The 25,684-nt window shown below is 69.2% G+C and overlaps 1 protein-coding gene across 1 annotated transcript in view; it reads left to right on the forward strand.

The window, feature by feature from the left end:
* UCKL1 (uridine-cytidine kinase 1 like 1) overlaps nucleotides 1-25,684 on the forward strand; it is a 68,627-nt gene that overhangs the window by 26,269 nt on the left and 16,674 nt on the right. Inside the window, exons 3-8 of the mRNA XM_048497928.1 lie at nucleotides 874-1,067; nucleotides 2,022-2,128; nucleotides 2,314-2,484; nucleotides 4,354-4,425; nucleotides 8,343-8,532; nucleotides 12,100-12,161. Of these exons, the coding sequence (XP_048353885.1) occupies nucleotides 874-1,067; nucleotides 2,022-2,128; nucleotides 2,314-2,484; nucleotides 4,354-4,425; nucleotides 8,343-8,532; nucleotides 12,100-12,161 (796 nt within the window). The remainder of the gene's footprint in view (nucleotides 1-873; nucleotides 1,068-2,021; nucleotides 2,129-2,313; nucleotides 2,485-4,353; nucleotides 4,426-8,342; nucleotides 8,533-12,099; nucleotides 12,162-25,684) is intronic.

Here is a 25,684-nt window from a genome sequence, read left to right on the forward strand (position 1 = left end):
GAATGCCCCCCCCCATGGGCAGCCACCCCACCACAACCCCCCAATTTTTTTTGCACCAGGTCATTTCTAAATCATCATCACATTCTAGACAATGCCCCAACTCACAAATCTGAACACAGCAATGGTGAAACACACAGGTTCTTTGATAGAGACTGGTGAGATAAAAGGTACGAAAGGCTGAGAATCCATGAATTGCAGTACCTGAAAGGGATTAACCCAGTTCAGGGAGTGACATTATCAGTCGCAATTGCTAGATGGGACCTTCACGTTCGAAGGCAGGATGCCTCTCGGGGAGGCGAGGGCGTGGAGGCGGAAAAGCGGACCCAATTAGTAACCCCCTCTCGGCACACACAAATAATTAGTAACCCCCTCTCAGGAACTGGTGAGAACCTGCTGGATCCCACCTCTGGGTGTACTGCCTACGGCCATGGTGGCGAACCTTTGGCACTCCAGATGTTATGGACTCCAATTCCCATCAGCCCCTGCCAGCATGGCCAATTGGCCATGCTGGAAGGGGCTGATGGGAATTGTAGTCCATGGCATCTGGAGTGCCACAGGTTCGCCACCACTGGCCTATGGGGACATGGGGTAACCCCTGTCACCGAGTGCACATTGCCCTGGACACCGGCGGCAGCTCCGAGCGGTAGACCTGGACACCGGTTTGGGTTCCAAGCGGTAGACCTGGGCTCTGGGCGGTAGATCTGGGCACCTGTTGCGGATGGGTGTGTGTGTGTCAGATTTTTGTCTCTGGGCTCCATTTATCCTAGATACACCTCCGCCCACAGAACACTGAACTTGCGGGACTGAGAGTCTGATTTGGCATAAGACAGCACCGCGTGTTCACGCCGCGTTCTCCCTCTTCTCGCCTTTTAGCAACAGCGGCGCAGAATCCTTGGACAGGCTGCTGCCTCCGGTGGGCGCCATCCGGCCCTCCCGGAAACGGACCACCAGCCAGTGCAAATCGGAGCCCCCCCTGCTGCGGACCAGCAAAAGGACGATCTACACCGCTGGCCGGCCGCCTTGGTACAATGAGCACGGCACACAGTCGAAGGAGGCGTTCGTCATCGGTGAGAGAGCCAGGTGCCGAGGGCGCCATTTTGAATATTAATAGGGCTATATGTGCGTGTGTGTGTGTGTATCTCTGTACCTATGTGTGTGTATATTTGTGTGTGTGTGTGTATGTCTGTATGTATGTGTGGGTGTGTATGTATCTCTATATATGTGTGTGTGTATGTGTGTGTGTATATGTGTATATATATCTGTGTATATATATACATGTATGCATGTGTATATATCTCTCTGTGTGTGTATTTATGTATATGTGTGTGTGTGTCTGTCTATCTCTATAGAGATAAAGATATAAGATAGGTAGGTAGGTAGGTGGGTAGGTGATAGATGATAGTTAGTTAGTTAGTTGGTTGGTTGGTTGGTTGGTTGGTTGGTTGGTTGGTTGGTTGGTTGGTTGGTTGGTTGGTTGGTTGGTTGGTTGGTTGGTTGGTTGGTTGGTTGGTTAGTTAGTTAGTTAGTTAGTTAGTTAGTTAGTTAGTTAGTTAGTTAGTTAGTTAGTTAGTTAGTTAGTTAGTTAGTTAGTTAGTTAGTTAGTGGTGATGGCCACTAACCTGGATAGCTTTAAAAAAGGCTTGAACAGATGTATGGAGGAGAAGTCGATCTATGGCTACCGATCTTGATCCTCCTTGATCTCAGATTGCAAATGCCTTAGCAGACCAGGTGCTCGGGAGCAGCAGCAGCAGAAGGCCCTTGCTTTCACACCCTGCACGTGAGTTCCCAAAGGCACCTGGTGGGCCACTGCGAGTAGCAGAGAGCTGGACTAGATGGACTCTGGTCTGATCCAGCTGGCTCGTTCTTATGTTCTTATAGAAGCAGGTAGGTCTGGAACTTCTGGAAGCAAACTTCTGAGTTGTTACGAATTTATCGCAGCCAGTATTCAAATTGCTCTCCGCTGGATTCCTAGCTGCCCCTGTTTCCCATTCTTCTGAACTTCCTTCCTCGTGTCTTTTCAGGTCTCGGAGGTGGAAGTGCCTCTGGGAAGACCACGGTGGCCAGAATGATCATAGAGGCTCTGGACGTCCCCTGGGTGGTTCTCCTTTCGATGGACTCTTTCTACAAAGTAAGCGAAAGAGACGGGGCTGGGAACTGCCGCCCAGGATCCTGTTCTTAGAGATACTTAGAGATACCATCTCTTCCCCAGACTAAACAGACCCAGCTCCCTGACGTAAACAATACTGGCAGACCAGCGTTCTGATTCGGTATAAGGCAGCGCCTCGTGTCTTCCTGTGTCTCTGTCTCTTTCAGGTGCTCACGAAGGAGCAGCAGGATCAGGCCGCCAGCAACGACTACAACTTTGACCACCCGGACGCCTTCGATTTCGACCTGATCATCTCCACCCTGAAGAAACTCAAGCAGGGCAAAAGCGTCAAGATCCCCATCTACGACTTCACCACGCACAGTCGCAAGAAGGAATGGGTGAGCTGGCTGCTGCGACCTGTTTACGGAGCCCCGCCTGTAAGGGGGCTTCCCCTTTCTTTTGGAGAATCGGGAAGTGCTATTTATTTACTTATTTGTTTGTCTGTTTGCATTTATTCGCTGTCCTTTGCTGCAGTCGCTGGGCGAGTTACAATAAAAAATGGTACAATAAAAGCCTTCGGCAGCAGCTGTTTTGTGGCGGCCATTTTGGTCCTGCGGCCACTATGCCGCGTCAGAATTCCAAAATGTGCCCATAGGCCCAAAAAGGCTGGGGACCCCTGACAATCAATCTAATAAGCAATGTAATAGGATTGGAAATGTAGAAAACTGAAAGGGGAGCTGTCATCTAAACAAAGTGTATGTACGGTGGATTTGGAGAACAGTGCAGGCCAGGATAGTACAGAATGTAGCATTTGTATGTGTGATATGTGTATCACATGTGAGTGTGTGTGTAAACACATAAAAATGTGTACATGTATTTAACAGAAATGTTCAGGAGAGGATTTTCATAAAGGCTGAAGAACTGTAGTATAATGAAACAACTCAGGAGGACTTTTTAATATGGAAACGGCAGTGTAGTTTATGGCAGTGTGGTATATAGGTTAGAGTGCCAGATTAGGAATGGGAGAACCAGCTTCGAATCTCTGCTCCGCCATGGAAGCTTGCTGGAGAATTGGGTTTGATTCCCCACTCCTCCACATAAGCAGCAGACTCTAATCCGGATAAGCGAGTTTGATTCTGGGCCGGTCCCAGTTCTCTCAGAACTCTCTCAGCCCCACCTGCCTCACAAGGGGTCTGTCGTGGGGAGAGGAAGGGAAGGAGTTTGTAATCCACTTTGAGGATCCTTAAAAGAGAGAAAGGTGGGGTCTAAATCCAAACTCTTCTTCTTTCTACCTCGCAAGGTTGTTGTGAGGGGGGAAAATGGATCAGCAGGAGAGGGGTGTGAGCCGCTTTGATTCCCCGTTGTGCAGAAAGGCAGCTTATAAATATCATTAATTGAATAAATGTTGTCACGTTGGATTTACGGCATTGTCTTCTACCTTTATAATCTGTTTTACCTTTATAATTCGTTTTCTCCGTTTTCTCCATTCCTGCACGCCATTGACTTGGACTGGGGTTTTTTTGTATTCTCTAGTTCTGTAATCCCAGTCTGGTTGCACCATTTATTGGATGTCTTATGATGACTGAATTGTTTCCTGTATTTTTAAAATCCATCTGGAGTCTCAGTGGGAAAGGCAAATAAATGAAGCAAATGCGTAAATAAATAAAAAGCGCTTGGTAGTTACGAGATCTGGAATGAAACAGGCTTTTGGGGTGCTCAGATTCATTTTGGCTTTACAGATCTCTTTCCAAGAAACTTCCTCTTCCGTTCTGTCACCTGGTCACAATGAGCAAGCATCAATTCAACCATTTTTACTTGTGTCCCTGCCCCATTCCACTCCACTCCATTCCGTCCTTTCTTTTTTCTTTAGCAGCAGTGGCGTAGGAGGTTAAGCAGTGGCGTAGGAGGTTAAGAGCTCGTGTATCTAATCTGGAGGAACCGGGTTTGATTCCCAGCTCTGCCGCCTGAGCTGTGGAGGCTTATCTGGGGAATTCAGATTAGCCTGGGCACTCCCACACACGCCAGCTGGGTGACCTTGGGCTAGTCACAGTTTCTCTGAGCTCTCTCAGCCCCGCCCACCTCACAGGGTGTTTGTTGTGAAGGGGGAAGGGAAAGGAGATTATAAGCCCCTTTCTCCTGCAGGAGAGAAAGGGGGGATATAAATCCAAACTCTTCTTCTTCTTCTTTAAGATATTTTAACTTCCTTCTCCAACGCTGTGTCCTTTTCTTTCTTCCTCCTCTTGAATTATTTTTCCTCTTGCTTCCAGAAAACCCTTTATGGAGCCAACGTAATCATCTTCGAAGGCATCATGGCGTTTTCGGATAAGGACCTTTTGAAGGTAAGAGGGGATTTCTGTCCTTACTGGAGCAACGCAGTGTAGAATTCCATCAAAGGTGCATCCCGGCTTCAGAGCCGAGGGGCACAAGCGCATTTTTTGAAGCGTAGACTTGTTTGCCTAACATACCAATGAATTCTGCGCCTCCTGAAAACTCACACGTTTATTGTGTTGAGGGTCATGATCCAGCAAAGCTCTCTGTAGTCTGCCCTCTGAAAACCCTATTAATTTTTCTACTTTCTGGGTGCAGCTGGGCTTCTTGGTGAGGGATGTGACAGAATTGTGTGAATGAGCCTTTTTTGTTATGAAAATTAGTCCTGCCAAAACCTGAGAAGTGAATGAAGCCACCACCGAAGAAAGCTGGAAGGGAGAAAGTTGATTAGTCTGAAACGTGGTGTTGGAGGCGTTTGGCAGGTACTGTGGGCCGTCAGAAAAGAGTTCTTCGGATCTCTCTCAGTCTCACACCACAGCGACCCTTTAGCAGAGGAAGGTGTTTGGGGGGGGGGGGAAGGAGATTGTAAGCCCCTTTGGGTCTCCTTACAGGAGAGAAAAAGTGGGTATTAATCCAAACTACTACTACTCCTCTTCCTCTCTTTTTCTACTACCTTCAACTTTTCCTATCATTATTGAAGGCTTTGGAAGAGTCTAAGAAAATCTGCCAAGGTTCGAGTGCTAGAGCACAATAATATTATAACGATCCATTGTCATGATCAGCTCGTTCCTCTGGATTCTCAACTTTCTTTTTTTTTTAAATGCCTCTTACCCTTTTTGGTGCAGAGATATAAAGGGAAAGGTGAAGGCTGCTTGTTGCTCCAGATTGTTTGTAAAGGAATGGGCAGGGGAAGCCGCAGGGTGACTAGAGTGATGTGGAAAAAGTACCGCACGATCAGTTATGTGGATGCTCTGTTGTCTCTGCAAATGCCTAAGAACATAAGAACGAGCCTGCTGGATCAGACCAGAGTCCATCTAGTCCAGCTCTCTGCTACTCGCAGTGGCCCACCAGGTGCCTTTGGGAGCTCACATGCAGGAGGTGAAAGCAACGGCCTTCTGCGGCTGCTGCTGCTCCTGAGCACTTGGTCTGCTAAGGCATTTGCAATCTGAGATCAAGGAGGATCAAGATTGTGAGCCATAGATCGACTTCTCCTCCATCAATCTGTCCAAGCCCTTTTTAAAGCTATCCAGGTTAGTGGCCATCACCACCTCCTGTGGCAGCATATTCCAAACACCAATCACACGTTGCGTGAAGAAGTGTTTCCTTTGATTAGTCCTAATTCTTCCCCCCAGCATTTTCAATGAATGCCCACTGGTTCTAGTATTGTGAGAAAGAGAGAGGAATTTCTCTCTGTCAACATCTTCTACCCCATGAATAATTTTATAGACTTCAATCATATCCCCCCTCAGATGTCACTTGTCCAAACTAAAGAGTCCCAAACGCTGCAGCCTCTCCTCATAAGGAAGGTGCTCCAATCCTTCAATCATCCTCGTTGCCCTTCTCTGCACTTTTTCTATCTCTTTGATATCCTTTTTGAGATGCGGCGACCAGAACTGAACACAGTACTCCAAGTGCGGTCGCACCACGGCTTTATATAAGGGCATGACAATCCTTGCAGTTGTATTATCCCCTCCCAAAAAGTGGGACCCATTTCAGAAAGTTTGTGAGCCTGCCTCATTACCGTGTAGATTTCAAAGAGCACAAGAGAACTGGCCTGGGTCACTATTCCCCGGTTCAGGCGGGGCGAGTATAATGGCCGTTTGTTCTGGGACATGGATTCCCCCACCCTGACCGTGTCCCAAGCATTTAGGACTCCACATCCTCCCTTTTCGTTTCTTTGCTTGCCGCAGCAAGGAAGGCACACGTCAGGCAAAACACTGAAATGTGGACCATGAGCGGCTGTTGGCAAAAGAGGTTGGAGAAACAATACTTTGCTTGTGCAGAACTGATCTTCCTTTGCTGCAAACCAGTCTCTGAACAGTGCGCTGGCAGGTCAGTTCAGAGCTGCAAGAAGGGCAGGCGCGTATGTGGGGCCAGGTTTTCCCAGGCAAAGCTTTTTTTGGCTTTGGGTCCCAAATGTTAACTTGTCGGCTGGAACAAGAGTGCCCTCGAGTGGCTACGGAAGGAATTTTCATCAGAAAATTGGACAAGGCCTTTACTTTCCTAGATATCCCCAGCGAGCAGAGGGTGGGGGGCAGATCCGTACACCTTTACTCACATGTCTACCCTTTCATGTACAATTTTGGGCAGTTTAATTTTGGAGGGATGTAGAAAATGGGGTACATTGATGAGCGGGGCAAACTCTCGTGTCCCCCCCTTTAAGTTTCTCCCCCTCCAATCCCTTCCCCCCCCCCCACACACACACAAAGGAATAAATCCTAAGAAGAATATGCATGAAGGCAGAAATATTATAATAATAATGGTGGTTGATCTAGGCACAAGTTTCTATAAATGGTTGCCAAACGGTTTCTGCAAAAACTTACCGTTATCCCTTCCACATCACGGGGGTTAGTGGCAAGGCGCCCCCTGTAGTCTGGAAATCTGCATAAAAGTTTTCGGCCCTCCCTTCGTACCAGAGAGGAAGTCTGATTTTTTTTTTTGTCTTTTATTTTAATGTTTAAAAAGGAATTGCACATATTTACGGTATTAAAAGATAAAATATTTTTTTATATTATATAATACTATACATATATTTTGTGCATTTCTGAGTTTCCAAACATTTACTCGGTCGTCTGCTGGTCTTCTTGTGTCGTCTGCGGCTTCCACAAAACTCGCCCCCCCCAAATCCCATTTAATTTCTTAGCTGACCAGCAATATATCAAAACCGCGTTGTAGAAAGTTGCGATGTGGAAGGGATAACTGTATATTCAAGATTTACAAGTATATCTTGTATATTCAAGGGATAACTGTATATTCAAGATAGAAGAAGAAGGAGTTTGGATTTATATCCCCCCCTTTCTCTCCTGCAGGAGACTCAAAGGGGCTGACAATCTCCTTGCCCTTCCCCCCTCACAACAAACACCCTGTGAGGTGGGTGGGGCTGAGAGAGCTCCCAGAAGCTGTGACTAGCCCAAGGTCACCCAGCTGGCGTGTGTGGGAGTGCACAGGCTAATCTGAATTCCCCAGATCAGCCTCCACAGCTCAGGCAGCAGAGCGGAGAATCGAACCCGGTTCCTCCAGATTAGATACACGAGCACTTAACCTCCTACACACACTTTGATTACATGTTCCAGTGCTTTGATTGTGTGTTCCTGCATGGCAGGGGGGTTGGACTTGATGACCCTTGCAGTCTCTTCCAACTCAATGATTCTATACTGGACACCACAGCGACCCTTTAGCAGAGGAAGGACTAAAGCGTATAACTGTTGCCTTTGTCAACTCTCCAGACATGTCCTTTAAACATATGCTTTGGACACGCCTGGTCATTTGGTTTTTCTGGAAATATGTTATTACTTATATCCATCTAGGAGCAGCAGTGGCGTAGGAGGTTAAGAGCTCGTGTATCTAATCTGGAGGAACTGGGTTTGATTCCCTGCTCTGCCGCTTGACCTGTGGAGGCTTATCTGGGGAATTCAGATTAGCCTGTGCACTCCCACACACGCCAGCTGGGTGACCTTGGGCTAGTCACAGCTTCTCGGAGCTCTCTCAGCCCCACCTACCTCATAGGGTGTTTGTTGTGAGGGGGGAAGGGCAAGGAGATTGTAAGCCCCTTTGAGTCTCCTACAGGAGAGAAAGGGGGGATATAAATCCTAACTCTTCATTTTGTATTCGAATGTTCATTGATTTATGAGGGCGTCTAAGACTCGTATTGCAACACTGGAGAGAAAAAAGCCCACCTCTGGTTAATCAATATTGGTGGAAGTGTGAAGCTTCAAAAAAGAAATGGGACACTGGAAGACGTGTTCTGTTTTTCCATGTCGCGTCGCAGCTCCTCGACATGAAGATATTCGTCGACACCGACTCTGACATCCGCCTGGTTCGGCGCCTCCGGAGGGACATCAGCGAGCGCGGCCGGGAGATCGACGGCGTCATCAAGCAGTACAACAAGTTTGTCAAGCCGGCCTTCGACCAGTACATCCAACCCACCATGCGTCTGGCCGACATAGTTGTTCCGCGAGGTGAGTGTCGGGTCCCGGATCCATCCTGTTGGATGGCAGCCTGCTTGGGTGGAGCTCCTTCTCTGGCAGGTGGCTTACCGGGAGTGCCGCTCACACAGCTCTTAAAGATGTAGGAATCGCTTGCTGGATTGGACCAGTTGATCATCTCTAGCTTATCACATCGGGAGATGTACCGCCTTTGTAAATGTAGGGACGTTTAGCTGATGTTTAGCTGCTAGCTAGCCAATATAGCCAAAATAGGATGATTGAGGGATTGGAGCACCTTCCTTATGAGGAGAGGCTGCAGTGTTTGGGACTCTTTAGTTTGGAGAGGAGACGTGTGAGGGGGGATATGATTGAAGTCTATAAAATTATGCATGGGGTAGAAAATGTTGACAGAGAGAAATTTTTCTCTTTCTCACAATGCTAGAACCAGGGGGCATCCATTGAAAATGCTGGGGGGAAGAATTAGGACTAATAAAAGGAAACACTTCTTCACGCAACATGTGATTGGTGTTTGGAATATGCTGCCACAGGAGGTGGTGATGGCCACTCACCTGGATAGCTTTCAAAGGGGCTTGGACAGATTGATGGAGGAGAAGTCGATCTATGGCTACCAATCTCGATCCTCCTTGATCTGAGATTGCAAATGCCTTAACAGTCCAGGTGCTCGGGAGCAACAGCCGCAGAAGGCCATTGCGTTCACATCCTGCATGTGAGCTCCCAAAGGCACCTGGTGGGCCACTGCGAGTAGCAGAGTGCTGGACTAGAGGGACTCTGGTCTGATCCAGCTGGCTTGTTCTTATGTTCTTAACCCCCCCCCCCAACTGCAGCATCATCCATTCTTATTCGTACACGCAGAAGTCATCAGGTTGGTTCGCAAGCTCAGTGTACTGAGAGAACCATTTATCATCAATTAAGGTAAAAACGCAGCGTGTCACCGCAGTGTAGAGGATCGGCATTTTTCCCCGCATAAGTACCAGTTCAGGGTCTGTAGGCAAGGAATGGAATTCGGCGTATTGTTTTTGTACATAAATGTATTTATGAGCACAGTTTTCGTACAGCGTCATATTTGTTTGAATGCTTTTTGAATTATTAAAGGCGTATAAAAATAACAATCCCAAAAGGGCACGCAGAGGCGGCGAGGTAAGCCACATTAATCTCGGCAGCAGGCATAAAAGAAGAGCCAACATCGTGAATCGGTGTAAGTTTTGCCGATCCCCACAGAGATTCTTGTAGAGCGATGAGGAAGCATCAAAAGAAATAGAGTCAAGCAAACCGCGGGTGAGCGTTCCGGGGAGGGGGGCATCACGCCTGCAGTTTATGCTGAATGCTAGCAGTGGCGTAGGAGATTAAGAGCTCGTGTCTCTAATCTGGAGGAACCGGGTTTGATTCCCAGCTCTGCCACCTGAGCTGTGGAGGCTTATCTGGGGGATTCAGATTAGCCTGTGCACTCCCACACACGCCAGCTGGGTGACCTTGGGCTAGTCACGGCTTCTGGGAGCTCTCTCAGCCCCACCTACCTCACAGGGTGTTTGTTGTGAGGGGGGAAGGGCAAGGAGAACGTAAGCCCCTTTGAGTCTCCTGCAGGAGAGAAAGGGGGGATATAAATCCAAACTCCTCTTCTTCTTCTTCTTCTTCTTCTTCTTCTTCTTCTTCTTCTTCTTCTTCTTCTTCCTCTTCCTCTTCCTCTTCCTCTTCCTCTTCCTCTTCTTCTTTTCTTCTTCTTCTTCTTCCTCTTCTTCTTTTCCTCTTCTTCTTTTCTTCTTCTTCTTCTTCTTCCTCTTCCTCTTCCTCTTCCTCTTCTTCTTCTTCTTCTTCTTCTTCTTCTTCTTCTTCTTCTTCTTCTTCTTCTTCTTCTTCTTCTTCTTCTTCTTCTTCTTCTTCTTCTTCTTCTTCTTCACCACATGCAGGGGGTCTCCATCCAGGCTGTCTTGTCAGGGGGTTTTCTGCCCCAAGAAAATTAAACAAGGTGAAAGTAGCCCAAAACTTCCTTGAAATGCCTTTTGTGCCGTTCATAAATGGAAGCAGCATCAAAAGAAAAAGGCTACCATCTCAATGCTTGTCAGACGCGGGGAGTTTCCTTACCAGCTAAGGAACAGTGGCCTTTTAGAAACCAGTGACATTTTTGTGGTATGAACTTCCAAACGTCAGAGCACTTGCAGAATTATTTATGCCTAATAAAGGTTTACTGTACTGTACTGTACTGTACATCAGAGCTCCCGTGGGTTAGGTGTTTACCAACAACCCTACTGACTGTTTGTGGGGCCCTTAAGTGGTTTGATACTGCAAGCGTGTTAGGCAGGGAACAAACCAGATAAACAAGGGAAGCTTCCGAATTCCTCTTGCTGTCTATTCCTGGGAAGTAGAAAGTCCATAATATATTGGGAGTTTTCAGCCTTCTCCTGTAGCAGACAGAAGAGAAAGCAGAAGGCAAAGCTGACAGCCCTGGGAGTGGCTATGGCATAGAGCATAGGTGTCAAACACGCGGCCCTCCAGATGTTATGGACTACAGTTCCCAACATCCCCTGCCAGCATCATGCTGGAGGGGCGTGAGTAACACACGCCTCGGAGCCACCCGTTTTTTCTAAACGAAAACCTCAGTATTCAGGTTAAATTGCCGTGTTGGCACTTTGCGATAAATAAGTGGGTTTTGGGTTGCAATTTGGGCACTCGGTCTCGAAAAGGTTCACCATCACTGCTATAGGCCGTATGCCTCTGTCGGCTATGCACGGGGTAGGATCCGGCTGATTAATCCCGCGGGCAGCAGTGCTTTCCTCTGGTGCAAGGGGCCACTGCTAGTGAAATAAACCCACAGGATCCAGCCCCAGATCTACATATGAAATATATGTATTTCAACAAAAAACCAGCAACCAAATTCTTACCAGCAAACCATAGAGATGGGCCAAACAACTCTAGAAACCTTGGCATGGATAAGGGCCATAAAATATTGGCTGCGTATACATTTTCTAGTGGGATCCAATAGCTATATTCCCTCTCTGTTATCAGATCACTTTATTTCAGAATGGTATACTTTGATCTTTAGAAAGGTTGAAGCTATTGGTTTCCCCTTGGAACCACTCCTTATGCTTCAGTTAAAGGTGGGAAGCCTTCAGACCCTCAGGTTAAGCGGAATAGGCTCTTGGATCTTGATTTTCATAATTTGACTCGTACTGCCAAGACAACCTGTTCTCCGACTACATTATTAATCCCATGCGAGCGTGGAGTTATGGCAGCATATCTTCGTCTGCTGATTAATCCCACCCAGAAGAGAGCCTTGGCTACTGCAAGATGTAATGTGCTGCCATCAGCTCTGCTGGAGGGAAGATTTAAGAATATGGAACGTTCTAAAAGAGTTTGTTCATGTGATAGGACTACGGTTGAAACACTTGATCATTCTTTGTTTCTATGCCCTAAATACAATAAGATACGCATGAAATGCATGAATTCCATTTTCTTGCAATGTTCTCAGTGGCATGAGTGTTATAAGATACCCAGTCTCCTGAACAGCTCTGATGTGCTCTTTTGTGAAACCAGCAAACCAATGATCCGTTCATGTGCTCTCTCTTGTTCTCCCCTCCGCTGTAGGCAGTGGAAATACAGTCGCCATTGACTTGATTGTCCAGCATGTGCACAGCCAGCTAGAAGAGGTAAGGAAACCATCGGGGCAGGGCAGGAGGGCTGAATTGCGATAGGTTGTCTGTTTTGGTTTCTAGAGGGGCGCTGAGATGCCCAAAACCCCTTTGCTTCCTTCCAGAGAAAGCAACTCTTGTTCCATCCATTGCCCTCTTGTGGGAAGGAAGCCACGGTATGGCTTGTGTCTTCTAGTGGTCTCACCTGGCATAGCGCCTGGGAGAACCAGGTTCGAATTTCCACTCTGCCCTGAAGCTTGTTGGGAGACCTTGGGTCAGTCCCGCACTCTCGGCCCAGCCTACCTTGCAGGATTGTGGTGAGGACAAAGTGAAAGAAAAGAAAATGGCATAAACTGGTTTGGGGCCCCCTTGGAAAGAAAGGTAGAGGATGAAGTAAATAAGTAAATAAATGGAACAGGGATCATCGGCCAGGGGTCTTCAAACGATGGCCCCCCAGATGTTCATGAACTACAATTCCCATCAGCCCTGCCACTTGGCCATGCTGGCAGGGGCTGATGGGAATTGTAGTCCATGAACATCTGGAGGGCCATAGTTTGAAGACCCCTGATCTAGGCAGATGGGGAGTCCAATGAAAAATATTCCAGCCAGGTTATTTTACATCCTTTCTGCAATTTGTGTGGTCCGTTAGCAGCGATCTGGGTTCGAGTCCCTGTTTGGCCTCGAAGCTCGCAAGGTGACCATTGTCCACTCCCAGCTTCCAAACCTAGCCTACCTTGTAGGGCTGTTGGGGAAGCTCAGAGAACTCTGAGACAAACGCGGATGTCGTGAAACGGACGTCCTTCTGCTTTGGTTCCTTTTGCGGAAGAGGAGGGAAAGCTCCTAGCTTGGAGCTACGTTCCTAAAAAGCTTGCCCCTGTGTTATTTATTTACTTATCCCAGCATTTATTTACTTACTTATTCCAGCATTCCAGCTGTATCATGATGGCAAGAGGGGGAGGGGGAGGGGGAAGGGGAAGGGGAAGGGGAAGGGAAGCAGCTCTGGTGCCAGTATGACCCCCACTTCACACACACACACGCACACACCTCTGTGGGTTCTGACGAAACGATTGCCTTCCATGATATGGGCACTCCGTGCAGGTAATGCACCTACCACGTAAGTTCTGCAGAACAATGCAGTTTAGTACTGCTGCCCGTACGCAATTCTGCTTCTGCAGTTCTGTGGTTCAGAGGTGCACTTTTGAGAGGGGCGTGTTGTCAGGAGCCGGTAATGTAACAGCTGCCTGGCAGAGACTCCTGAACCAGCTGATACTGCAGGTTCATCTGATGGCTTGTTAAATGGTTAAATAGTCACGTGCTCCATGAATACATCAGTCATTGGTTATGGAACTGTATAAGCGTAGTAGATATCAATGGTCTGATGTTCTTTGCTGAGGACAGGCCCCAAGCCGGAAGCTCTGTCACTATAGTCCCGTGGTGGCGAACCTTTGGCACTCCAGATGTTATGGACTACAATTCCCATCAGCCCCTGCCAGCATGGCAAATTGGCCATGCTGGCATCCCCCCCCCCCCCCACCCCCCCCCCCCCCCACCCCCCCCCCCCCCCACCCCCCCCCCCCCCCACCCCCCCCCCCCCCCACCCCCCCCCCCCCCCACCCCCCCCCCCCCCCACCCCCCCCCCCCCCCACCCCCCCCCCCCCCCACCCCCCCCCCCCCCCACCCCCCCCCCCCCCCACCCCCCCCCCCCCCCACCCCCCCCCCCCCCCACCCCCCCCCCCCCCCACCCCCCCCCCCCCCCACCCCCCCCCCCCCCCACCCCCCCCCCCCCCCACCCCCCCCCCCCCCCACCCCCCCCCCCCCCCACCCCCCCCCCCCCCCACCCCCCCCCCCCCCCACCCCCCCCCCCCCCCACCCCCCCCCCCCCCCACCCCCCCCCCCCCCCACCCCCCCCCCCCCCCACCCCCCCCCCCCCCCACCCCCCCCCCCCCCCACCCCCCCCCCCCCCCACCCCCCCCCCCCCCCACCCCCCCCCCCCCCCACCCCCCCCCCCCCCCACCCCCCCCCCCCCCCACCCCCCCCCCCCCCCACCCCCCCCCCCCCCCACCCCCCCCCCCCCCCACCCCCCCCCCCCCCCACCCCCCCCCCCCCCCACCCCCCCCCCCCCCCACCCCCCCCCCCCCCCACCCCCCCCCCCCCCCACCCCCCCCCCCCCCCACCCCCCCCCCCCCCCACCCCCCCCCCCCCCCACCCCCCCCCCCCCCCACCCCCCCCCCCCCCCACCCCCCCCCCCCCCCACCCCCCCCCCCCCCCACCCCCCCCCCCCCCCACCCCCCCCCCCCCCCACCCCCCCCCCCCCCCACCCCCCCCCCCCCCCACCCCCCCCCCCCCCCACCCCCCCCCCCCCCCACCCCCCCCCCCCCCCACCCCCCCCCCCCCCCACCCCCCCCCCCCCCCACCCCCCCCCCCCCCCACCCCCCCCCCCCCCCACCCCCCCCCCCCCCCACCCCCCCCCCCCCCCACCCCCCCCCCCCCCCACCCCCCCCCCCCCCCACCCCCCCCCCCCCCCACCCCCCCCCCCCCCCACCCCCCCCCCCCCCCACCCCCCCCCCCCCCCACCCCCCCCCCCCCCCACCCCCCCCCCCCCCCACCCCCCCCCCCCCCCACCCCCCCCCCCCCCCACCCCCCCCCCCCCCCACCCCCCCCCCCCCCCACCCCCCCCCCCCCCCACCCCCCCCCCCCCCCACCCCCCCCCCCCCCCACCCCCCCCCCCCCCCACCCCCCCCCCCCCCCACCCCCCCCCCCCCCCACCCCCCCCCCCCCCCACCCCCCCCCCCCCCCACCCCCCCCCCCCCCCACCCCCCCCCCCCCCCACCCCCCCCCCCCCCCACCCCCCCCCCCCCCCACCCCCCCCCCCCCCCACCCCCCCCCCCCCCCACCCCCCCCCCCCCCCACCCCCCCCCCCCCCCACCCCCCCCCCCCCCCACCCCCCCCCCCCCCCACCCCCCCCCCCCCCCACCCCCCCCCCCCCCCACCCCCCCCCCCCCCCACCCCCCCCCCCCCCCACCCCCCCCCCCCCCCACCCCCCCCCCCCCCCACCCCCCCCCCCCCCCACCCCCCCCCCCCCCCACCCCCCCCCCCCCCCACCCCCCCCCCCCCCCACCCCCCCCCCCCCCCACCCCCCCCCCCCCCCACCCCCCCCCCCCCCCACCCCCCCCCCCCCCCACCCCCCCCCCCCCCCACCCCCCCCCCCCCCCACCCCCCCCCCCCCCCACCCCCCCCCCCCCCCACCCCCCCCCCCCCCCACCCCCCCCCCCCCCCACCCCCCCCCCCCCCCACCCCCCCCCCCCCCCACCCCCCCCCCCCCCCACCCCCCCCCCCCCCCACCCCCCCCCCCCCCCACCCCCCCCCCCCCCCACCCCCCCCCCCCCCCACCCCCCCCCCCCCCCACCCCCCCCCCCCCCCACCCCCCCCCCCCCCCACCCCCCCCCCCCCCCACCCCCCCCCCCCCCCACCCCCCCCCCCCCCCACCCCCCCCCCCCCCCACCCCCCCCCCCCCCCACCCCCCCCCCCCCCCACCCCCCCCCCCCCCCACCCCCCCCCCCCCCCACCCCCCCCCCCCCCCACCCCCCCCCCCCCCCACCCCCCCCCCCCCCCACCCCCCCCCCCCCCCACCCCCCCCCCCCCCCACCCCCCCCCCCCCCCACCCCCCCCCCCCCCCACCCCCCCCCCCCCCCACCCCCCCCCCCCCCCACCCCCCCCCCCCCCCACCCCCCCCCCCCCCCACCCCCCCCCCCCCCCACCCCCCCCCCCCCCCACCCCCCCCCCCCCCCACCCCCCCCCCCCCCCACCCCCCCCCCCCCCCACCCCCCCCCCCCCCCACCCCCCCCCCCCCCCACCCCCCCCCCCCCCCACCCCCCCCCCCCCCCACCCCCCCCCCCCCCCACCCCCCCCCCCCCCCACCCCCCCCCCCCCCCACCCCCCCCCCCCCCCACCCCCCCCCCCCCCCACCCCCCCCCCCCCCCACCCCCCCCCCCCCCCACCCCCCCCCCCCCCCACCCCCCCCCCCCCCCACCCCCCCCCCCCCCCACCCCCCCCCCCCCCCACCCCCCCCCCCCCCCACCCCCCCCCCCCCCCACCCCCCCCCCCCCCCACCCCCCCCCCCCCCCACCCCCCCCCCCCCCCACCCCCCCCCCCCCCCACCCCCCCCCCCCCCCACCCCCCCCCCCCCCCACCCCCCCCCCCCCCCACCCCCCCCCCCCCCCACCCCCCCCCCCCCCCACCCCCCCCCCCCCCCACCCCCCCCCCCCCCCACCCCCCCCCCCCCCCACCCCCCCCCCCCCCCACCCCCCCCCCCCCCCACCCCCCCCCCCCCCCACCCCCCCCCCCCCCCACCCCCCCCCCCCCCCACCCCCCCCCCCCCCCACCCCCCCCCCCCCCCACCCCCCCCCCCCCCCACCCCCCCCCCCCCCCACCCCCCCCCCCCCCCACCCCCCCCCCCCCCCACCCCCCCCCCCCCCCACCCCCCCCCCCCCCCACCCCCCCCCCCCCCCACCCCCCCCCCCCCCCACCCCCCCCCCCCCCCACCCCCCCCCCCCCCCACCCCCCCCCCCCCCCACCCCCCCCCCCCCCCACCCCCCCCCCCCCCCACCCCCCCCCCCCCCCACCCCCCCCCCCCCCCACCCCCCCCCCCCCCCACCCCCCCCCCCCCCCACCCCCCCCCCCCCCCACCCCCCCCCCCCCCCACCCCCCCCCCCCCCCACCCCCCCCCCCCCCCACCCCCCCCCCCCCCCACCCCCCCCCCCCCCCACCCCCCCCCCCCCCCACCCCCCCCCCCCCCCACCCCCCCCCCCCCCCACCCCCCCCCCCCCCCACCCCCCCCCCCCCCCACCCCCCCCCCCCCCCACCCCCCCCCCCCCCCACCCCCCCCCCCCCCCACCCCCCCCCCCCCCCACCCCCCCCCCCCCCCACCCCCCCCCCCCCCCACCCCCCCCCCCCCCCACCCCCCCCCCCCCCCACCCCCCCCCCCCCCCACCCCCCCCCCCCCCCACCCCCCCCCCCCCCCACCCCCCCCCCCCCCCACCCCCCCCCCCCCCCACCCCCCCCCCCCCCCACCCCCCCCCCCCCCCACCCCCCCCCCCCCCCACCCCCCCCCCCCCCCACCCCCCCCCCCCCCCACCCCCCCCCCCCCCCACCCCCCCCCCCCCCCACCCCCCCCCCCCCCCACCCCCCCCCCCCCCCACCCCCCCCCCCCCCCACCCCCCCCCCCCCCCACCCCCCCCCCCCCCCACCCCCCCCCCCCCCCACCCCCCCCCCCCCCCACCCCCCCCCCCCCCCACCCCCCCCCCCCCCCACCCCCCCCCCCCCCCACCCCCCCCCCCCCCCACCCCCCCCCCCCCCCACCCCCCCCCCCCCCCACCCCCCCCCCCCCCCACCCCCCCCCCCCCCCACCCCCCCCCCCCCCCACCCCCCCCCCCCCCCACCCCCCCCCCCCCCCACCCCCCCCCCCCCCCACCCCCCCCCCCCCCCACCCCCCCCCCCCCCCACCCCCCCCCCCCCCCACCCCCCCCCCCCCCCACCCCCCCCCCCCCCCACCCCCCCCCCCCCCCACCCCCCCCCCCCCCCACCCCCCCCCCCCCCCACCCCCCCCCCCCCCCACCCCCCCCCCCCCCCACCCCCCCCCCCCCCCACCCCCCCCCCCCCCCACCCCCCCCCCCCCCCACCCCCCCCCCCCCCCACCCCCCCCCCCCCCCACCCCCCCCCCCCCCCACCCCCCCCCCCCCCCACCCCCCCCCCCCCCCACCCCCCCCCCCCCCCACCCCCCCCCCCCCCCACCCCCCCCCCCCCCCACCCCCCCCCCCCCCCACCCCCCCCCCCCCCCACCCCCCCCCCCCCCCACCCCCCCCCCCCCCCACCCCCCCCCCCCCCCACCCCCCCCCCCCCCCACCCCCCCCCCCCCCCACCCCCCCCCCCCCCCACCCCCCCCCCCCCCCACCCCCCCCCCCCCCCACCCCCCCCCCCCCCCACCCCCCCCCCCCCCCACCCCCCCCCCCCCCCACCCCCCCCCCCCCCCACCCCCCCCCCCCCCCACCCCCCCCCCCCCCCACCCCCCCCCCCCCCCACCCCCCCCCCCCCCCACCCCCCCCCCCCCCCACCCCCCCCCCCCCCCACCCCCCCCCCCCCCCACCCCCCCCCCCCCCCACCCCCCCCCCCCCCCACCCCCCCCCCCCCCCACCCCCCCCCCCCCCCACCCCCCCCCCCCCCCACCCCCCCCCCCCCCCACCCCCCCCCCCCCCCACCCCCCCCCCCCCCCACCCCCCCCCCCCCCCACCCCCCCCCCCCCCCACCCCCCCCCCCCCCCACCCCCCCCCCCCCCCACCCCCCCCCCCCCCCACCCCCCCCCCCCCCCACCCCCCCCCCCCCCCACCCCCCCCCCCCCCCACCCCCCCCCCCCCCCACCCCCCCCCCCCCCCACCCCCCCCCCCCCCCACCCCCCCCCCCCCCCACCCCCCCCCCCCCCCACCCCCCCCCCCCCCCACCCCCCCCCCCCCCCACCCCCCCCCCCCCCCACCCCCCCCCCCCCCCACCCCCCCCCCCCCCCACCCCCCCCCCCCCCCACCCCCCCCCCCCCCCACCCCCCCCCCCCCCCACCCCCCCCCCCCCCCACCCCCCCCCCCCCCCACCCCCCCCCCCCCCCACCCCCCCCCCCCCCCACCCCCCCCCCCCCCCACCCCCCCCCCCCCCCACCCCCCCCCCCCCCCACCCCCCCCCCCCCCCACCCCCCCCCCCCCCCACCCCCCCCCCCCCCCACCCCCCCCCCCCCCCACCCCCCCCCCCCCCCACCCCCCCCCCCCCCCACCCCCCCCCCCCCCCACCCCCCCCCCCCCCCACCCCCCCCCCCCCCCACCCCCCCCCCCCCCCACCCCCCCCCCCCCCCACCCCCCCCCCCCCCCACCCCCCCCCCCCCCCACCCCCCCCCCCCCCCACCCCCCCCCCCCCCCACCCCCCCCCCCCCCCACCCCCCCCCCCCCCCACCCCCCCCCCCCCCCACCCCCCCCCCCCCCCACCCCCCCCCCCCCCCACCCCCCCCCCCCCCCACCCCCCCCCCCCCCCACCCCCCCCCCCCCCCACCCCCCCCCCCCCCCACCCCCCCCCCCCCCCACCCCCCCCCCCCCCCACCCCCCCCCCCCCCCACCCCCCCCCCCCCCCACCCCCCCCCCCCCCCACCCCCCCCCCCCCCCACCCCCCCCCCCCCCCACCCCCCCCCCCCCCCACCCCCCCCCCCCCCCACCCCCCCCCCCCCCCACCCCCCCCCCCCCCCACCCCCCCCCCCCCCCACCCCCCCCCCCCCCCACCCCCCCCCCCCCCCACCCCCCCCCCCCCCCACCCCCCCCCCCCCCCACCCCCCCCCCCCCCCACCCCCCCCCCCCCCCACCCCCCCCCCCCCCCACCCCCCCCCCCCCCCACCCCCCCCCCCCCCCACCCCCCCCCCCCCCCACCCCCCCCCCCCCCCACCCCCCCCCCCCCCCACCCCCCCCCCCCCCCACCCCCCCCCCCCCCCACCCCCCCCCCCCCCCACCCCCCCCCCCCCCCACCCCCCCCCCCCCCCACCCCCCCCCCCCCCCACCCCCCCCCCCCCCCACCCCCCCCCCCCCCCACCCCCCCCCCCCCCCACCCCCCCCCCCCCCCACCCCCCCCCCCCCCCACCCCCCCCCCCCCCCACCCCCCCCCCCCCCCACCCCCCCCCCCCCCCACCCCCCCCCCCCCCCACCCCCCCCCCCCCCCACCCCCCCCCCCCCCCACCCCCCCCCCCCCCCACCCCCCCCCCCCCCCACCCCCCCCCCCCCCCACCCCCCCCCCCCCCCACCCCCCCCCCCCCCCACCCCCCCCCCCCCCCACCCCCCCCCCCCCCCACCCCCCCCCCCCCCCACCCCCCCCCCCCCCCACCCCCCCCCCCCCCCACCCCCCCCCCCCCCCACCCCCCCCCCCCCCCACCCCCCCCCCCCCCCACCCCCCCCCCCCCCCACCCCCCCCCCCCCCCACCCCCCCCCCCCCCCACCCCCCCCCCCCCCCACCCCCCCCCCCCCCCACCCCCCCCCCCCCCCACCCCCCCCCCCCCCCACCCCCCCCCCCCCCCACCCCCCCCCCCCCCCACCCCCCCCCCCCCCCACCCCCCCCCCCCCCCACCCCCCCCCCCCCCCACCCCCCCCCCCCCCCACCCCCCCCCCCCCCCACCCCCCCCCCCCCCCACCCCCCCCCCCCCCCACCCCCCCCCCCCCCCACCCCCCCCCCCCCCCACCCCCCCCCCCCCCCACCCCCCCCCCCCCCCACCCCCCCCCCCCCCCACCCCCCCCCCCCCCCACCCCCCCCCCCCCCCACCCCCCCCCCCCCCCACCCCCCCCCCCCCCCACCCCCCCCCCCCCCCACCCCCCCCCCCCCCCACCCCCCCCCCCCCCCACCCCCCCCCCCCCCCACCCCCCCCCCCCCCCACCCCCCCCCCCCCCCACCCCCCCCCCCCCCCACCCCCCCCCCCCCCCACCCCCCCCCCCCCCCACCCCCCCCCCCCCCCACCCCCCCCCCCCCCCACCCCCCCCCCCCCCCACCCCCCCCCCCCCCCACCCCCCCCCCCCCCCACCCCCCCCCCCCCCCACCCCCCCCCCCCCCCACCCCCCCCCCCCCCCACCCCCCCCCCCCCCCACCCCCCCCCCCCCCCACCCCCCCCCCCCCCCACCCCCCCCCCCCCCCACCCCCCCCCCCCCCCACCCCCCCCCCCCCCCACCCCCCCCCCCCCCCACCCCCCCCCCCCCCCACCCCCCCCCCCCCCCACCCCCCCCCCCCCCCACCCCCCCCCCCCCCCACCCCCCCCCCCCCCCACCCCCCCCCCCCCCCACCCCCCCCCCCCCCCACCCCCCCCCCCCCCCACCCCCCCCCCCCCCCACCCCCCCCCCCCCCCACCCCCCCCCCCCCCCACCCCCCCCCCCCCCCACCCCCCCCCCCCCCCACCCCCCCCCCCCCCCACCCCCCCCCCCCCCCACCCCCCCCCCCCCCCACCCCCCCCCCCCCCCACCCCCCCCCCCCCCCACCCCCCCCCCCCCCCACCCCCCCCCCCCCCCACCCCCCCCCCCCCCCACCCCCCCCCCCCCCCACCCCCCCCCCCCCCCACCCCCCCCCCCCCCCACCCCCCCCCCCCCCCACCCCCCCCCCCCCCCACCCCCCCCCCCCCCCACCCCCCCCCCCCCCCACCCCCCCCCCCCCCCACCCCCCCCCCCCCCCACCCCCCCCCCCCCCCACCCCCCCCCCCCCCCACCCCCCCCCCCCCCCACCCCCCCCCCCCCCCACCCCCCCCCCCCCCCACCCCCCCCCCCCCCCACCCCCCCCCCCCCCCACCCCCCCCCCCCCCCACCCCCCCCCCCCCCCACCCCCCCCCCCCCCCACCCCCCCCCCCCCCCACCCCCCCCCCCCCCCACCCCCCCCCCCCCCCACCCCCCCCCCCCCCCACCCCCCCCCCCCCCCACCCCCCCCCCCCCCCACCCCCCCCCCCCCCCACCCCCCCCCCCCCCCACCCCCCCCCCCCCCCACCCCCCCCCCCCCCCACCCCCCCCCCCCCCCACCCCCCCCCCCCCCCACCCCCCCCCCCCCCCACCCCCCCCCCCCCCCACCCCCCCCCCCCCCCACCCCCCCCCCCCCCCACCCCCCCCCCCCCCCACCCCCCCCCCCCCCCACCCCCCCCCCCCCCCACCCCCCCCCCCCCCCACCCCCCCCCCCCCCCACCCCCCCCCCCCCCCACCCCCCCCCCCCCCCACCCCCCCCCCCCCCCACCCCCCCCCCCCCCCACCCCCCCCCCCCCCCACCCCCCCCCCCCCCCACCCCCCCCCCCCCCCACCCCCCCCCCCCCCCACCCCCCCCCCCCCCCACCCCCCCCCCCCCCCACCCCCCCCCCCCCCCACCCCCCCCCCCCCCCACCCCCCCCCCCCCCCACCCCCCCCCCCCCCCACCCCCCCCCCCCCCCACCCCCCCCCCCCCCCACCCCCCCCCCCCCCCACCCCCCCCCCCCCCCACCCCCCCCCCCCCCCACCCCCCCCCCCCCCCACCCCCCCCCCCCCCCACCCCCCCCCCCCCCCACCCCCCCCCCCCCCCACCCCCCCCCCCCCCCACCCCCCCCCCCCCCCACCCCCCCCCCCCCCCACCCCCCCCCCCCCCCACCCCCCCCCCCCCCCACCCCCCCCCCCCCCCACCCCCCCCCCCCCCCACCCCCCCCCCCCCCCACCCCCCCCCCCCCCCACCCCCCCCCCCCCCCACCCCCCCCCCCCCCCACCCCCCCCCCCCCCCACCCCCCCCCCCCCCCACCCCCCCCCCCCCCCACCCCCCCCCCCCCCCACCCCCCCCCCCCCCCACCCCCCCCCCCCCCCACCCCCCCCCCCCCCCACCCCCCCCCCCCCCCACCCCCCCCCCCCCCCACCCCCCCCCCCCCCCACCCCCCCCCCCCCCCACCCCCCCCCCCCCCCACCCCCCCCCCCCCCCACCCCCCCCCCCCCCCACCCCCCCCCCCCCCCACCCCCCCCCCCCCCCACCCCCCCCCCCCCCCACCCCCCCCCCCCCCCACCCCCCCCCCCCCCCACCCCCCCCCCCCCCCACCCCCCCCCCCCCCCACCCCCCCCCCCCCCCACCCCCCCCCCCCCCCACCCCCCCCCCCCCCCACCCCCCCCCCCCCCCACCCCCCCCCCCCCCCACCCCCCCCCCCCCCCACCCCCCCCCCCCCCCACCCCCCCCCCCCCCCACCCCCCCCCCCCCCCACCCCCCCCCCCCCCCACCCCCCCCCCCCCCCACCCCCCCCCCCCCCCACCCCCCCCCCCCCCCACCCCCCCCCCCCCCCACCCCCCCCCCCCCCCACCCCCCCCCCCCCCCACCCCCCCCCCCCCCCACCCCCCCCCCCCCCCACCCCCCCCCCCCCCCACCCCCCCCCCCCCCCACCCCCCCCCCCCCCCACCCCCCCCCCCCCCCACCCCCCCCCCCCCCCACCCCCCCCCCCCCCCACCCCCCCCCCCCCCCACCCCCCCCCCCCCCCACCCCCCCCCCCCCCCACCCCCCCCCCCCCCCACCCCCCCCCCCCCCCACCCCCCCCCCCCCCCACCCCCCCCCCCCCCCACCCCCCCCCCCCCCCACCCCCCCCCCCCCCCACCCCCCCCCCCCCCCACCCCCCCCCCCCCCCACCCCCCCCCCCCCCCACCCCCCCCCCCCCCCACCCCCCCCCCCCCCCACCCCCCCCCCCCCCCACCCCCCCCCCCCCCCACCCCCCCCCCCCCCCACCCCCCCCCCCCCCCACCCCCCCCCCCCCCCACCCCCCCCCCCCCCCACCCCCCCCCCCCCCCACCCCCCCCCCCCCCCACCCCCCCCCCCCCCCACCCCCCCCCCCCCCCACCCCCCCCCCCCCCCACCCCCCCCCCCCCCCACCCCCCCCCCCCCCCACCCCCCCCCCCCCCCACCCCCCCCCCCCCCCACCCCCCCCCCCCCCCACCCCCCCCCCCCCCCACCCCCCCCCCCCCCCACCCCCCCCCCCCCCCACCCCCCCCCCCCCCCACCCCCCCCCCCCCCCACCCCCCCCCCCCCCCACCCCCCCCCCCCCCCACCCCCCCCCCCCCCCACCCCCCCCCCCCCCCACCCCCCCCCCCCCCCACCCCCCCCCCCCCCCACCCCCCCCCCCCCCCACCCCCCCCCCCCCCCACCCCCCCCCCCCCCCACCCCCCCCCCCCCCCACCCCCCCCCCCCCCCACCCCCCCCCCCCCCCACCCCCCCCCCCCCCCACCCCCCCCCCCCCCCACCCCCCCCCCCCCCCACCCCCCCCCCCCCCCACCCCCCCCCCCCCCCACCCCCCCCCCCCCCCACCCCCCCCCCCCCCCACCCCCCCCCCCCCCCACCCCCCCCCCCCCCCACCCCCCCCCCCCCCCACCCCCCCCCCCCCCCACCCCCCCCCCCCCCCACCCCCCCCCCCCCCCACCCCCCCCCCCCCCCACCCCCCCCCCCCCCCACCCCCCCCCCCCCCCACCCCCCCCCCCCCCCACCCCCCCCCCCCCCCACCCCCCCCCCCCCCCACCCCCCCCCCCCCCCACCCCCCCCCCCCCCCACCCCCCCCCCCCCCCACCCCCCCCCCCCCCCACCCCCCCCCCCCCCCACCCCCCCCCCCCCCCACCCCCCCCCCCCCCCACCCCCCCCCCCCCCCACCCCCCCCCCCCCCCACCCCCCCCCCCCCCCACCCCCCCCCCCCCCCACCCCCCCCCCCCCCCACCCCCCCCCCCCCCCACCCCCCCCCCCCCCCACCCCCCCCCCCCCCCACCCCCCCCCCCCCCCACCCCCCCCCCCCCCCACCCCCCCCCCCCCCCACCCCCCCCCCCCCCCACCCCCCCCCCCCCCCACCCCCCCCCCCCCCCACCCCCCCCCCCCCCCACCCCCCCCCCCCCCCACCCCCCCCCCCCCCCACCCCCCCCCCCCCCCACCCCCCCCCCCCCCCACCCCCCCCCCCCCCCACCCCCCCCCCCCCCCACCCCCCCCCCCCCCCACCCCCCCCCCCCCCCACCCCCCCCCCCCCCCACCCCCCCCCCCCCCCACCCCCCCCCCCCCCCACCCCCCCCCCCCCCCACCCCCCCCCCCCCCCACCCCCCCCCCCCCCCACCCCCCCCCCCCCCCACCCCCCCCCCCCCCCACCCCCCCCCCCCCCCACCCCCCCCCCCCCCCACCCCCCCCCCCCCCCACCCCCCCCCCCCCCCACCCCCCCCCCCCCCCACCCCCCCCCCCCCCCACCCCCCCCCCCCCCCACCCCCCCCCCCCCCCACCCCCCCCCCCCCCCACCCCCCCCCCCCCCCACCCCCCCCCCCCCCCACCCCCCCCCCCCCCCACCCCCCCCCCCCCCCACCCCCCCCCCCCCCCACCCCCCCCCCCCCCCACCCCCCCCCCCCCCCACCCCCCCCCCCCCCCACCCCCCCCCCCCCCCACCCCCCCCCCCCCCCACCCCCCCCCCCCCCCACCCCCCCCCCCCCCCACCCCCCCCCCCCCCCACCCCCCCCCCCCCCCACCCCCCCCCCCCCCCACCCCCCCCCCCCCCCACCCCCCCCCCCCCCCACCCCCCCCCCCCCCCACCCCCCCCCCCCCCCACCCCCCCCCCCCCCCACCCCCCCCCCCCCCCACCCCCCCCCCCCCCCACCCCCCCCCCCCCCCACCCCCCCCCCCCCCCACCCCCCCCCCCCCCCACCCCCCCCCCCCCCCACCCCCCCCCCCCCCCACCCCCCCCCCCCCCCACCCCCCCCCCCCCCCACCCCCCCCCCCCCCCACCCCCCCCCCCCCCCACCCCCCCCCCCCCCCACCCCCCCCCCCCCCCACCCCCCCCCCCCCCCACCCCCCCCCCCCCCCACCCCCCCCCCCCCCCACCCCCCCCCCCCCCCACCCCCCCCCCCCCCCACCCCCCCCCCCCCCCACCCCCCCCCCCCCCCACCCCCCCCCCCCCCCACCCCCCCCCCCCCCCACCCCCCCCCCCCCCCACCCCCCCCCCCCCCCACCCCCCCCCCCCCCCACCCCCCCCCCCCCCCACCCCCCCC

The sequence above is a fragment of the Sphaerodactylus townsendi genome, linkage group LG05 (genome assembly GCF_021028975.2).
Source record: "Sphaerodactylus townsendi isolate TG3544 linkage group LG05, MPM_Stown_v2.3, whole genome shotgun sequence".
NCBI classification, from domain to species: Eukaryota; Metazoa; Chordata; class Lepidosauria; order Squamata; family Sphaerodactylidae; genus Sphaerodactylus; species Sphaerodactylus townsendi.